The sequence below is a fragment of the Urtica dioica genome, chromosome 1, assembly GCF_054948205.1.
Source record: "Urtica dioica subsp. dioica isolate 48M chromosome 1, U.dioica_male_clone48M_v1_H2, whole genome shotgun sequence".
In the NCBI taxonomy this organism is placed as follows: Eukaryota; Viridiplantae; Streptophyta; class Magnoliopsida; order Rosales; family Urticaceae; genus Urtica; species Urtica dioica.
Genome location: NC_142756.1, coordinates 3,409,225 through 3,424,114, shown reverse-complemented (window position 1 = coordinate 3,424,114; position 14,890 = coordinate 3,409,225). Strand labels below are relative to the sequence as shown.

At 37.4% G+C, this 14,890-nt stretch overlaps 2 protein-coding genes across 3 annotated transcripts in view; one reads left to right on the top strand and one right to left on the bottom strand.

The window, feature by feature from the left end:
* The window catches only part of LOC149406430 (Endosomal targeting BRO1-like domain-containing protein), an 8,166-nt gene extending 2,493 nt beyond the window's left edge, over positions 1 to 5,673 (top strand). Inside the window, exons 1-11 of one of the 2 annotated variants that reach the window (XM_089606442.1) lie at positions 2,957 to 3,416; positions 3,499 to 3,573; positions 3,664 to 3,722; positions 3,811 to 3,946; positions 4,041 to 4,137; positions 4,394 to 4,460; positions 4,537 to 4,635; positions 4,743 to 4,835; positions 4,926 to 5,080; positions 5,189 to 5,290; positions 5,372 to 5,673. In XM_089606442.1, coding sequence (XP_089462568.1) covers positions 3,179 to 3,416; positions 3,499 to 3,573; positions 3,664 to 3,722; positions 3,811 to 3,946; positions 4,041 to 4,137; positions 4,394 to 4,460; positions 4,537 to 4,635; positions 4,743 to 4,835; positions 4,926 to 5,080; positions 5,189 to 5,290; positions 5,372 to 5,549 — 1,299 coding nt within the window. In that variant the 5' untranslated portion in view covers positions 2,957 to 3,178 and the 3' untranslated portion in view covers positions 5,550 to 5,673. Of the gene's footprint in view, positions 1 to 2,956; positions 3,417 to 3,498; positions 3,574 to 3,663; positions 3,723 to 3,810; positions 3,947 to 4,040; positions 4,138 to 4,393; positions 4,461 to 4,536; positions 4,636 to 4,742; positions 4,836 to 4,925; positions 5,081 to 5,188; positions 5,291 to 5,371 lie in introns of those variants that run through there. The other variant, XM_089606386.1, reaches the window with a different exon arrangement.
* A 571-nt stretch (positions 5,674 to 6,244) lies between these two features.
* On the bottom strand, positions 6,245 to 7,417 carry LOC149406429 (CASP-like protein 1F2). Its single transcript, XM_089606451.1, has 3 exons — positions 7,082 to 7,417; positions 6,824 to 6,965; positions 6,245 to 6,648 (listed from the first exon to the last, which is right to left on the bottom strand). The coding sequence occupies exons 1-3, from the start codon at positions 7,327 to 7,329 to the stop codon at positions 6,406 to 6,408; spliced, it is 633 nt and encodes a 210-aa protein (XP_089462577.1). The 5' UTR covers positions 7,330 to 7,417; the 3' UTR covers positions 6,245 to 6,405.
* Between the last annotated feature and the right edge of the window lie 7,473 nt (positions 7,418 to 14,890).

Sequence of the window (14,890 nt, the reverse complement as noted above, 5' to 3'; positions counted from 1 at the left end):
AGACTTTTTACTCTTACTTTTTTTTTTTTTTCCTTTTTCCCGAACCTTGCTGGCTAGCTCTCATTATTTCTGAATCATCCTCTCATTATTCTTCATTCAGCCATACACACACCAAAAAAAAAGTATGTTAGAGAGAAGAAGAATTGGAGGCGGAAGAGTGAAGAAGAGTATGACGTAAGCATTCGAGCACAGCCAAAGTTTCACAATCTGCGTGTGGGCTTATTTCCCTTTGCACACGGCTCCTAGTTTCGCACTGATTGGTCCCTCGTCCTCATTCTAGAATCCGCTGTCAACGTTGACTCTCTTCGCCGCCTTTTCACCTACGTGAACTCTCACCGCCGTCGATTGCTTCAATCCATTGCTTCACACTCTGATCTCTGCTTGCACTCTCATTGTTCAATGAAATGTCACTACGAACCCATCTTTCATATTTTATTCCTCAGTGTACGCAACGTGTTATAATGATATTGTAATGTGTTAAAGAAATCAAGGAGGTGTGCTTTGCATGTGTTGATGCTAAGGAATTTTGCTAGGCTCAAATTTGTGATGTCAACATCATCACTACCGGCCTTGGGCTAAGGCGGGCTAGGCCCAGACCTAGGGCCCCATATGTGGATGGGCTTCAAAAAATTTACACTTTTTGCTTATTTTTAAGAAAAATTACATTTTTTACTCTAAAAATTTACACTTTTGGCCCATTTTCTAAAAAATTTACATTTTTTACCCTGAAAATTTAAATTTTTATTAGTATTATAGGGCCCCACGCCTAGAGCCCCCGGTGAGTTTGGGCCGGCCCTGAACATCATTATATTTGTATTTTTCTTGTTCACTTGACTTTTTCCTGAATTAGAAAGGCTAAACCTTAGTTCGGTTAATATAGAATTACAACATAATATTGTTCTGGGTAAAAATTTTTTAATTTTTTTTCCTTTGCTTAGTAGGTGTATGATTTGAAAGAAGTTAGCGAATATTATCAAACTAGAGGATATTTTAATGAGCTCATGTGCACTGGAATTGAAACGTGACACATGGGCATCTTTTCTATTTTAAGATGACACATATAGTTTGCTATTACTAAAAAATCAATTAAATGTTTGCCATAGCGGCAATTTATGTATGAGAAATGACCCTAAGTACTACCACTTTTCATAATTTGAACCAAAATATGGAAGTCCATGTTTTGAACAAGAATAGTAATTGGTCAGTTGAGTAAGTACAATTTTGCTCTTTTGTAAACATACCCACACCACACACACACGTGAAAACTAATAAATTAATAATAATAATAAAAATAAATTATCCCCAGTCTCTCTCTACATTCCCGCTCTCACTCCCCTAACTTACTGGCGAAATCGACGCCATAACCACCGCGCGAGTTTCTGCAAGTTCGGCCAAAACCCGCTCCGTCGCGAGCTGTCCTTTGCCTCCGACGCACGACTCCGAGCTCAGCCCAGTCCGAGCCAATCTTCGCGTGAACTCTGACCAGAAAGAGGAGAATCGCGAGCTCCGAGCCTCTCTTTTCTTTGCCGCGTGACTCGGCCGAGACAAAGGAGACGCGAGCTCCACCGACTCCAGACCAAGGAAAAGCCATCAGAGAAGCTTTTGACGAAGCTCCGACGAGCCTGAGAACATCCGCCGAGCCAGAGGAGACCGCCGAACCGAGAGATCGACCGAGAAAGGATTGGAGGAGCTTTGATATGTTTTTTTTTTGTATTGTCGGAGCTGACATACAAGTCTCTACAATTTCATTTATTGTAGATTTCGTAATAAATGAAATTGTAGACTTGTATGTCTACACTGACAGTATTTTGTAGACAAGTATGTCTACAATTACTATAAAATTGTCGTTGAAGATCTCTCCAGGAAGTCTCGTAGCTAATGAGTGACGATCTCTCCGATTGATGAGTGACGATTCTCTCGCCGCCGTTCATGAACCATCCTAGCGTGAATCTGTCTCTCACCGCCGTTCAATTCCGACGAAGCCTTTGAAGTATGCATTATGATTTTTCGGAGGAGAAACGTTGTTCCGTCAAGAAGCCATCTTCATTTTTTTTCCTTCCTCACCACGAAAGTCTAGTGCTTGCTTATTCGAGATCGAAACTTGGCTCGCCGTCTTCCGACTCTCTCTGATATACACATTTTTTTTTTTTTGGTGTGTGTGTGGCTGAATGAAGAAATGATGAGAGGATGGTCAGAATAAATGAGAGGAAGATTCAAGAAAAAAAACTGAAAAAGGGTAAAAAAATCATTTCACATGGGACTCATTAGTAGAAGTGTCCTAAATTATATTTTGGTAGTTTTTGGTCAAAAAAACATCAAAAGTAATACTAGATGAGACCATTTCCCATCCCAAAAATACTAAAGTTAAAGTTGAAAGAGTGAGAGTCCAAAAAGTGTTAATGGGAAGTAAAAAAAATGGCAATGATGAAGAAAAGTCATGGAATGTCGGCCCAAAGACTGGACCACCTCTCCGACTTAATTTTTTCGGTCCCAAGCCCAACTACATTATGTTTATTTAAATTTTGAGAAAGATAAAAATTAAAAAAAAATTAATAATTATAAAAGTCTGTGTTTGCATCCAAGTCCAAATAAAAAACCAGACTTTATCAAACTGGCTTCACTCTTTAGCATTCAGATCATTAATTAAACGAATATAATATTAACCAAACTCTAATATTGTTTTCTTAATAATAAAATAAATGAACGCAACTAATATATAGTGTATATTTACATCGCATTTCACGCGATGAACGAGATCTTTCCTTCAGCTACGGATTGGCCATGTGAAAATTGTATCGCTTCCTCGGAGTCAGTGAGAGAGTGAGATACGGCCAATGTGTAATATTATAATTAATATTTATTAGCATTTAATCTTAAACCTCAAAGCCTGACAGCTCTCTCCTCTCTGTACCCACCGAGTTTCCTCTCCCATTGTCCCTTCAATTTTCCTTCTTCTAATTCATCTTCCTCTTTATCCATTACTGATCAACTGGTATATATTAATCTTCTTGCTCTATATAGAATAAATATGAATTAAACCATACAGTCATTACACCCCTTCTTTTTCAACCTCTACGGGAAGCCTGATAAATAGCTAATTATTGTGTTGACAATTCAGTTTCAACTATATGCATGAAACTAATATTGGCCACTGAACTAAAAAACCAGAAAAGAAAAGATGGGATGTGCTTCTTCTGTATATCTTGTGGCTCCAGGGAAGAATAGTAATAATAATAGTCAGAAGAAGAAGAAGAATAAGAAGCCTTGCGTCCCCGAAATCGTTATCTTCGTTCCTCCTATGCGAATTCCAGTGCAATCCGATCTCCGAAGACCTCTCAAAGGCTTGATCCCGAAAGACCTCGCAGAGAAGCTTCATTCTCTTCGCAATCAGATCGTGTTGGTCTCTCAGGACACAGGTACTATCTCATTTGATTTATTTTTTTTATTTTTTTTTATCAATGTGTTTGTAAGTCAGAACCGTTTGTGGTTTTTCTAAAGGCGGATCGGCTACAACTGAACTAAGACGGTATCTCGAAGACTACTTGTCTGTTCTTATTGGTCTTACCAAGAAAGGTTCTTGTTTTGTTATTATAAATGTTCATACTTTTTTTTTTCGGGTTTTAACTTCAAGTGCTAAAAAATTCATGTGTTTTTGTATACCAGAGTTTGGCTTCCAGGGGCTGATAGAATTCAAATGGAAAAGCTTGCAAGAAGCTCGACAGGTTTTCATCGGTTATTTGAAGTTTTTTTTTTTCTTTTTATTCTTATTACAGTATCGATTAAAAGACAAATTTGAAACTTATATGGCAGGAAATATGCGTGGCAAACTCGTGGTTCGAAGTACTGTCTGTGATATATCTGATGGCTGTGCTGACTTTGGCGGAGGCTGACTCGTTGATGATACCAAGAGACCATTACGGTTCAGGAATAAGGATTGTCTCCTCAGGTTAATCCGTGCGCTTCTTTTATCAATACTTAATGAATCGAATTTATCAGCAGAGGTTTTTGTTACCAGAAGAATTTCATTCGGTTAATTTCAGATCGCAAGAGAGAAGCCGTGGATTTATTGCTAAAGGCTTCAGGGTATTTGGAGTTCTGCGTCCGTGAAGTGCTGGTTCACATCCCCGGCGATATCAAGTATGTTCCTATTAGGATCGTAAGGGTAGTATCGTAATTAAAAACTAATAGTTAGTTAAGCAATCACTTAGTTTTAATAAGAAGAGATTGGAAGGGAAAGTGAGGCAAATATTGAGTGAAGATTGTGATCTTTCCGAAGGAGGAGAACAAGCCTCTCGAAAGCTCGTACTAGCTTGTGTTTTCCTATTTTAAGTCTTATCAAATGTAGTATTTTTTTTTCTCATTCTCATTTAACATATTTCTTTGAAAATGGAAGGAAAAGTTTGCCAAAGGATCTTCAAGAAAAAGTCTTGGAGGCTATTTCCATTCAAGCTCTAGGCCAGGTGAGAATTGTATTCACTCGTCCATAAATTGATTGGTCCGATCAAGATTCTAACGAGGATGATTATATTCACACAGGGAACTGAAATCCAGCTCGGTTTGGCGGTTGACTGCCAGAAAGTCAACACGTCGGTGAAAAGGAGGCTGGCCTGTGAACAGATGAGCTATTTCAGTCAGGCAAGTGATATAATTATCTCTAATATTAATTCATCAATCGAAAAAAAAAATTGACTCTGTTAGATCTATGGTTTGAATGAACACAAATTAAATCCACTTGTGACCAGGCTTATCACTGCTTGTCGGGTGGATCTGAAACGAACCCCGGGAACGAGAAAAAACATCTCTGGTTTGTCAAGTGGAAATATCTTGAAGCAAAGGTTTCTTGCGCAGCAATAAATATTGACGACGACTAATTTCTCTACGCTAATTGATTGATAGTACTAATTAATAACCGGTTGAATCAATAGGCGGCAGCGTATTACTACAACGGGCTTATGGTTGACAAGGGCAGCGATCCGCCCAGCCAGATCAGCGCGGTTTGTTGTTTTCTTGCTTCCCAAGAAATCTTGACAGAGAGTAAGAAGGCTTGCCTTAGCTTTTGCCTTGCTCCTCCAGTCACTAGGTTTGTTTTTTTTTTTTACTTGTTAATTATACATATCATTCTTGAATTCGTAAATATGCTCTCAAATTACAACCCTCACTTCGGTTTGATGTTTCGGAAAAAAAAAAGGGCTCCTCCGCTTTGGGGTGCTATGAAGCTTTTGAATCAGAAGATTCCAGAAGTTGCATCGCGGAAGTCTCAGATGTATGGCTACCTCTTAGAACAAGAAAAGTAAGACAGTTTATTCCCTGATGAGGACCTAAAATAAAAAAAAAATAAAAAAATCAATTTGAACATGTGGTTGTAATACAGGGGTCTCCAACAAGTGCCCGATTTACCGGAATTCCAACTGTCATTAGCGCCGGAGGAGTTTCAATTTCCTGAGATTAATTCGGGTTGGGATAGCGAAAAATGGGAAATCCAGGAACACACCCTGAAGGAGCACCTAAAGGATCTTGAAGAGGAGACTCAAAGCCCACTTCATAAATAAAGCTTCTACATAATATCCCCAGTTTAAAACAAACAAATTGTGTATTTACAGGTTACTTTATATTAAAAGTTACAAGCTTACTTGTGCATCACGCAATGTCTAATACAAGATTACTTGTGCATCACGCAATATGTAATACACCAATATCCGAAGTACCAGTTCATCGGTTATAGATCAATCTGACGAGTCAATATCCTATTAGGTAACGAAAAAAGCCAACCTCGATCGATGGCTGATAATTGAAGTTATATATATAATCAAAAGACAAAGCCAACAAGTTTTGCCTTGTCAAAATGTCTGCCTTGTTGGCGAAGTGCAATAAATACAAGTGGTCAGTTGGAATGGGAAAGAGCATTTAATTTGACGCAGAATGGCCTTGTCGTTATTTGCATTGAATACGGCCATCACTTGTTAGCTACTAAGTGGTTGGAAAATCTGAATAACCCATTAACGAACCTTCATCTACCCACTCTTTGCTATATGAACTCCATTTCACGTAACTATATATACGAATCAGTAAATAACAGCAATAGTATAATATTAGTAGTAAATGTGAAGTGACTGTACTGCTTTGGTTGGTCCACTACTCAGCTATAAAGGTTGGTTTGTGAGTAGTTGTAGAGTCAGAGATCTTTATAGCATGTGTTATAAACGCCATTGCTAATTTTCAAAAAACCCCCATCACAAACAAAATATTCACTGAAATGCAGTATATATATATTATATATCATCTTCTACAAATTTTGCACTAATAAGGAAAATAAGAAGAAAAAAAACAAAAGAACAGACACACACGAGTTGATTAACAAACAAACACATTAGCACCATATATAACTCACTCACTGGGTTTTGAGTATCATGATTGAGGATTAGTGGAAGTGGGGCGATAGGTCACGAGACGGCGAGCGGAGAGGAGAGTCAGAATGAAATACGAAATGAAAGCGACGTAAGAGAAAGCGGAGCCGAGGAGCATCGCGTGGCAGAACTTGGAGATCTCGTCGCACACGGCTTGCCACATCATCTTCGGCTCACCGTGCTTTCCCACGTACCCGATCGCCGTCGCCGCCGCACATCCCGTCCCCGCCATAACCATCATCACCTGTAACACGGCCGATGTACATATATCAGAGAAACCCTGATAATGATTCACACTCAAAAGTTAGCTCAAGACTGGAGAGATGTCACACACTTATTGGAGATGCGAGACAGTAAACTAACAATACTATGAAAGAAAGCGCATCTGATAGAAAAACTGCTAGAATAGATTTATGTACCGTGTCGTGGAGGAAGAGAAGGAAATGCTTGTTGGCAAGTTGAGCATCGGAGCGATACGATTCGGAGCGCCTCAGAGCGTACACACACATCAACGACACCACCGAGAACGCGCAAACCAAGGCGTCCACGCTCACCAGAAACCTGAAAATATTTACACACACGACACGCATATATATCCAGATTTAATGAATGAACACGTACGACATGTGCTTTTGTGAATCATATTCATATATATATATATATATACTAATTATTACCTGAAAGCGGAGGACTGAGAGTAGTGAGGCGTGAATCGGATGGAAAAGACTGTGATGGTCTGAGTCGCCGTGACCATGACGCATATCGCGACCACCGTGGATACGATGGCCAACACTCTCAGGCTCACTTGTCCCATCATGAACGCGCTTCTTCGAGCTTCCATGTTGCTTTCCATTACCATTGTCGCTTTGTTTGCTTGTTCTACTTCAACACTCCTCATCTTCTCCATCGACTCTCTCTCTCTCATCTACCGAACCCTTGAGCGCCTATAACGAGAGGAGCATATAGAGAGAGAATATATGTGTGTGTTATAAAAGAGTTTTAAGGCGAGAGAGGCCAACCGGGTTTTCGTTGAATGTCTGACAGCATTTATAAGCAGCAACCACTTGTCAGCAAATTAGTGGGTCGAGTCAACATAACCCGTTTCGCTTCTTTGGTCTCTATACGGGTCGGATTCGGACTCGATTATATATATATATATATATATATATATATATATATATATATATATATGTCTAATCCAACTTCAATATTTGATGAACGAACAGGATTACAATGTACTGAAGACTGATTTTAATTAATGCTCAGATGTGGGGTATATATGTTTTTATGACATGTCACTTTTTTCGTTGACTTTGCTCCGTCATTTGACCTTTCTCTTCTATCATACCATGCAATGTATGGGGTTTTTCATAAATATAATATGATTCTCTTTTATATGTTGTTATCGAGGGAGATTATCAAAGAGAGTCATATCATCATAAGTCACAAAACTATCCAGTTGGCAATGCAATACCTTAATAATATAATGGTTTTTATGAATTAGGGCTGCTTCAAATTCCCGTTTTCGTATTTATGACATTCCATATGAGCTTTGGTATAATTATACCGAAAACCATATAAATAAGATATATCTGGATATTTTATTATCAAATTATTTAATTTTGTGGTACATTTTTTTTTATTTTGGAATAATATTATATTATAGTAAGACTTTGGTGCAGTGCAACTGCTTGTTTTAAGACACCAGAGTCATTTTCGTCACATTTTTTTTTCATCTCCATAAGACGCCTTAAATATCAAGAACATGTACTCATCACAACACACACTAAACTAGAACACTATTATAATCACAATTGATAGGTCATTTTATACGTTCTAATCACTTATTTTCGGACTTGAGTGTCGTGAATTCTCGAGTATTTTTTTTTAGTGTATTTATGGTGAATTACAGGTGTGGAGGAGTATTTTTTTTTTTTTTTTGAATAACACGGATTTTCCATTAATATTGGGTAAAAAACCCATCAATACAGGAGAATAACACATTAGTACATGGATTACCAAGACCTAAGTCGAGGTGAATCTAACACTAACTTCCGGTAAAAGTACGATATGTGCAAACTTCCGACAACGGGAAGAATTACAAGCACCAATAGAACACACAAGAGGCTCGTTAAAAAACCCAAAGAATGGCGATGGAAAAATCCAACCAAACTTGATCCGATAACCACGAATAGGGTGGCTCTTCAACCTGCATAGATAAAAACCTAACAGGAAATCCACTACGGGAAAGGGAACTACGGCTAATCCGAGTCCAACACAAAACAAAGCATAACAATAAAAGGATAGGTCGATTCCAACACCAGAAAAACAAACTAAAAAACTAAAACCAAAACAAACTAAAAAAAGGCAGACACCCGCACCCAAGATCTGCAGCGAGCACGGCCGCGTCGCGAACGTCGACGAGCCACAACTATCACTCGGCATCAAGCTTCGATGGCTCGAACCCGTGGCACGGAGCACCTCCAGCGATTCCATCCGAGAGGGACCATAAGGATCGGGGTCGATGGGTCCACGTCGGAGCTTCGAATCTACACACGAGAGGGAGGGACTCGCTGTGCACCTCCGAAACACGCTAGTCCACACCGTCGGGGCTGAACCGGTGCCAGGGACGTCACGGGGGTCGGAGGGGGGAGGGTCCGGGACGAGGCCTCTCTTGGGCATTTCGTTGAACACCTTGTAGGCGACGCTGAGATCGCCGTTCAAACCCAGGCCTCGCATCGCTATGTTGTAGGACTCCGTGTCCGGGTTGACGCCGTGCTTGTGCGCCGTTCTGAAGAGGTCTAGGCCGGCGCGGACGTGGCTCCGGCGAGAGAAGAGGATCTTGAGGACGGAGTTCAGGTGCTGGGTCGAGGGCTGGGCTCCCCCTAGGACCGACGCCGTGGCTGAGAGCACGCCGGCGAGCAGCATCCTGGGGGGTGGCGGCGGCTGCTACAAGGAGAAGAAGAGGTTTAGAGAGAAAAAAAACCCTAGTTTCTAGAGAGAGAAAGTTACTAAAAAAAAAATTAGGGAACGATTTAGGTTTGGAGGAGTATTTTAATGTTAAAGACGTTATTGACGACTTTATTACTTGAGCGACGTGCACTTGTGTACAAAAATATTACAACAATCTCTGACGCATTAGTTTGACCAGCAATGTAAAAAAATGACAGTTATAGCACATAAAAATGGAATAAAACAACTGCCTAGCTTGACGATTTCAAGAATCAATGTATAAGATCATCTCCAATGTAGAACTCTAACACTAGGACAAATAGAGGCATCCGGTGCGACGACTGTCGCACCATATGCCTCAAAAGTCGCACATAATAGAGTTAGAGTTCTCCAATGGTAAAAACACTAAAACTCTATATTTGGTGTAATCTTGACACCAAATGAACAATATTACATTAAATTTGGTGTAACACTATTTATTTGATGACAAGATTACACCAAATGTTTAAGTATTTTAATAATCTAATTAATTCATAATCTTTAATTAAAGTACATATTTTAATTAATCCAAATTTAATCAATATATTTTTAAGTGTTTAATTAATCCAAATTTAATCAATATATTTTTAAGTGTTTAATTATTCCAAATTTAATCAATATATTTTTAAGTGTTTATAATCCAAATTAATTTCTTCAATACCACTTCAATTCAGCCAATAATTAATTTTTTTTATAAATATCAAACCAAAATAAGTCGATAATTAATAATAATTAACTATAGATATCAAATCTAATTAAGCCGATAATTAAAAGATAATACTACAAATACTATTACTAGAAAAATCTTAACATTATAAGAAAATACTAATACAAAGGTTAAAAAAACGACAAAAAAATAGATAAACTTATAAAACAACAATAGCAATAAAAATTTAAAATTATTGGGAGAGTGAGCATACTAGCCCAATCAACCCACCAATATTAGGAGAATAGCCCAAGTTTGAATAAATTAAGTGAATAGCCCAATTAATATTTCACTACCTAAACTACCCTCATATATAAGAGCAAAACTCAATTTTCCCAAAACCTAAACCTAAACTCGTTCTCATCTTCGTCCATTTCACGCCACCGATCCACTTCACGCCGCCGATCGCCGCCGATCCATTTCACGCCGCCGCATCGTCGTCCATCCTCGTTGCTGATCCCTAACGTCGCCGGCGAGATCCGCCATAGACGCCGTCAAGATCCGCCATAGACGGCGTCGATTCCGTCGAGCTCCGGCGGCGGCGATGCTCGGAGAATGGACGACTAAGATTGACTCGAAAATCGGCGGGGGGAGAGGAATCGGCGGCGGAGAGGAAATTGGCGGCGATGGAGGGGATTGAGGAGAGGCACTTTGTAAATTCGCGAATCGGTTAATTTAATTAACCTACTGGAGTGAGTTAGGTTAATTAATTAAATGATTTGTGAAGGATTTGAAATTCACAAAAAATTTACAAAAATCGTAACCTAAGTCAATTGATATTCAAAGCATTCAATTAATTAACCTAATTCCGAATTCAATCATTTAGTAAATTAATAATTTTACTCACAAAAAAATCAGAACCTAAACTAATATTCAACCAATAAGTTAATTAATTAACCTAACTCACTCCAGTATTTTAATTAAATTAACCTATTCGCGAATTTACCAAGGGCGTTATGGTCTGAGCCGAAAATATGAGCTATTTGCTTAATAAAATAAAACTTGAGCTATTCACCCAATAAGAATGACAAACTTGACTAGTTACAACAAATTTCACTAAATTATTTATTATTGATTTATACTATATGTTACACATAATTGATAAATAAAATACAATTAAATGTTTATATATCTAATTAGACATTACAAATAACTAATACAATTAAGACACTTAATCTAAAAGCATTTAGATTAAAAATCCTAATAAAAAAGCATATTATTAAAATATTTTTTTTAGTGTAAGATATAGTGTAACACATTGGAACAAAAAATATATATAATATATAAGTTACATAAAATTTAGTGTGAAAACTACACTAAATTGGTGTAAGATGCTCTAAGACACTTGATATAGAACACCAATACTCTTTATCTTGTTCAATAGCGTGGAAAGTACACATCGTAGTGGATTTTTGAAAATTATCCCAAAAATAGTGCGCGTAATATATTATATCCAAAATAGCTTGTGTATAAACAAAAATGTTAATTTTACCATCGTTTAACTGTTGTATATACTTTGTCATTGTTATCAGTTTGATTTTTGTATATATTATTATAAGTGTATACAATCTATATAATAACTGTGTGCTGATTCACATTTAACATTTGTATACACTTCAACCAATATCTAATGATATTATATTAAAGTATTCAGATGTATTATAGATATAATAATGACTACTTAGTTATAGTATATATATTGATTTCATGTATACATGTTGAAAAACTAAAAAAAAAAATTACATAATCTTTATTAAAAATTGAATGCTGAAAAATGTATACGGAAGAGTAGTATCATCTTAAATATTTGAAAAGCTACATTTCGATATGTTTTGATTTCATCATTATTAAAAAAAAACGTTAACTTTGCAATTCTCTCTGAAATAACCACATTGATTAACTTATATACAGAAAGAACGTCGAGATCCCTCGAATTTAATATATATATGTATAATTATTAGATTACGACAAAATGCGATGAAATTCATTCCCAATTGTTATAAAGTTATTATTGTACTTGTAATCACTTATAAGTCTGGTAGTCATTCTTCAAACACTCAAAGAGAAATTTAAATCATAATTGAAAGGAAATTTGGTAAAGAAAAATGATTGATCTGTAAGACTTGGATAGAAATTTAAATCGCAATTTAGATGAAATATGATCAAGAAATGGTCGACTGTGAGACATCTTTATAGTCAGTGGCGAAGCTAGGAGTTAGAGTAAGAGGAGGCAGATTTGAAAAACACTATTTATGGGAGGTAAATTTAAAATAATCATTAAAACTTGGGCTAAAACGTATAAAAATTAATAAAAAATTTAAGGTCAAATTTAGAATTTTCAAATGTTTAATAAGGGTATTTGTCCACCTGGACACATATAACTTTGCCCTTGTATACAGTTTCTAGGATCTGATCAACTTTATCTTGGACTCAGAGGCAAAATAAAGAATTAGTTAATCAGATGTATAATTCAAGACGCTTGTGTTATTTTATGAAAATTTATAAGGTCATATGTCTTATCCAATTTGATGATGGATCCATGATTCTGAAAAATATTCATCATAACATTGAGCATTATATATCTCTCCTACAAATGGCAGAACTAAAGAAAGATGATAATAAATTTCGCATCACTACTTGGCTTTGTTGGAAGCCGCCGAACGAAGGCTTTAAATTAAATATTGATGGCGCTTTATGCGATGATTTGTAAGGTGACCATAGATGTCATCCGTGATGGATGAGTACGTTTATATGTGGTTTTGCATGTCCGACCAAGGCTGCAACTAGTCTGGCCGCAGAGACGAAAAGTCTGGTAACTAGCATTTGATAAGCGCGTTATAAACGTGTTTGTTTACACTCTCGGACGTGAAAATAAGTTGGTTCGAGAGCATTTTGATGTGTTTTGGAGTGTTTTTCCTTAATTTTCAGAGTTTGGAGGTTCAAAATGACAAATAGAGTATTCGAGGACGACGGGGCAATCACAAGGAGTTCAGAACATCTTTCGGATCTCGATTCCGACACCCGGAGCTCAAGATAGGTCGTTCAAGGTGAATCGGACCTTCGAGGCAACGCACAAACTTACAGAGTCTTGTGCGTTTGCCCTGTGCGGTCCCTGTGCGGCGCACAGCCATTTGAAGACCCTGTGCGTTCGCCTGTGCGTTGGGTGTGCGACGCACAGGCTGCTCAGAAAGACCTGTGCGGCGCACAGGATGGGGTGTGCGGCGCACAGGACACGATTCCAACTTATTTGTTGCGCGTTTTAATTGTAATCCAAGCCGTCGGATCACATCCGACGGCTCATATGAGCTCCGAAAAACGTAGGAAACCTACAAAAACACTTTAGTTTATTCAGAAACATATCTTTGCTTTTGTTTTTAGTTTTTGTTTTCATTCGGCCACAAAAATCCCGGGAGAGAAGAAGCGTTCAGAGAGGATCATCGTCGCCACAATTCTCGTTTTCATCATTCACAGTTTTTATCTCTATTCTCTGAATCTTTGGAACTCCCGTTTTTATTAATCTAATTCAGTTTTATTCATGATTGTTTTATATTCATCGCCGTTTATTTCCCGTTCAATCATGCACTAAATTAATTAAGGGCTATGGTGTAGCAAGTTAGGAATATGGTTATGGATTCAATCATGTCAAATTAATAGTCATATGCTCTATCATGTTTGTTTATTTTGATTCGTGTGTAATGCTTGAATTCGATTAGCTACCGTGTTCATGATATTAGGATTGCTTAATGCTCGGAAGAGATTAGGTTAGTCGTGCACAAGGATTAATTTACCGGGATACATTCCTAGGCTAGACATAGCTAGGCTGTTTCGGAGTCGTGTGAACGTTCTCGTTTTTAATGCTAGCCATTGTTTTTAGGGGTTGAGATCGAGAGAATATATCCCGGCATAGGTTTAGATTCTTAGATGTTCGAGAGAAATCTTAGATTACCATTATCGTGAGCGTGATTAGCAAACATAAGAGTGTGTGTGTTGTGCGTAATTCCCGAATCCAAACCATAGGAATAATTTGTGAAGCCATAGTTCCTGCTTTCTCACTATCGTAATCTTTCGTATTTTAATTGTTTTTAATTTTCGTTCGTTTTGATAACCATCATAATCATCAAATCATCGGGTTCAATTCGTGCTAGTAATCTTGTCAATTTAATTAAACATTTTCCTCGTGGGATCGACTCGTACTTACGAACTCTACTACTTGAGCGACTACGTGCACTTGCGTACGGAAAAATCGCAACAGCATTATCAACCTCTCTTAATTTTGGGCGGATATCACTACCATTGATAGTGTTTCAATAGTTCTTATTGACTTTGTTACTGGTAAAGTTAAACCTTGTTAGTGCATTGGGTGTTGATGGAACATGATTATGAAAGCCTTGATGAACGTTTCACATCAACCATGTGTATCGAGAGGAGAAAATGGTGGATGACTCGCTTAGTAAGCTTGGTTTTTCTTTAGACTATTTACTGTTTTTTATTTTGATGTATAGTTTACCGGTTCACATTCGATCTTTGATTGCAAAAAATGACACGAGGTTTATACATCATAATAATTGTGTAATCTATACTCTTCACCTTTTTTTTTATAAGTAATAATTTTGTAACCACGATTTTTCTCCGTTACAAGTGAGAGCTTATTAATAAAATTTCGTGTTACTATCACTTTTAAAAAAAGAAAAAAAAACTCGGATTAGGAATTGTTTACACTTGGAATTGAATGCGAGAGGAAGAGTGTATTTGATACATATTGAGCTGATAGTACAAATTTCGCGTTCTC

Bases quoted from the DNA above. Each gene is read 5' to 3' on its own strand.
- LOC149406429 (XM_089606451.1), bottom strand. From the start codon at position 7,329: ATGAGAGAGAGAGAGTCGATGGAGAAGATGAGGAGTGTTGAAGTAGAA. The intron at 6,966-7,081 runs GTAATAATTAGT...AAATATTTTCAG, and splicing joins TCTCAGTCCTCCGCTTTCAG to GTTTCTGGTGAGCGTGGACG. The intron at 6,649-6,823 runs GTACATAAATCT...GCCGTGTTACAG, and splicing joins TTCTCTTCCTCCACGACACG to GTGATGATGGTTATGGCGGG.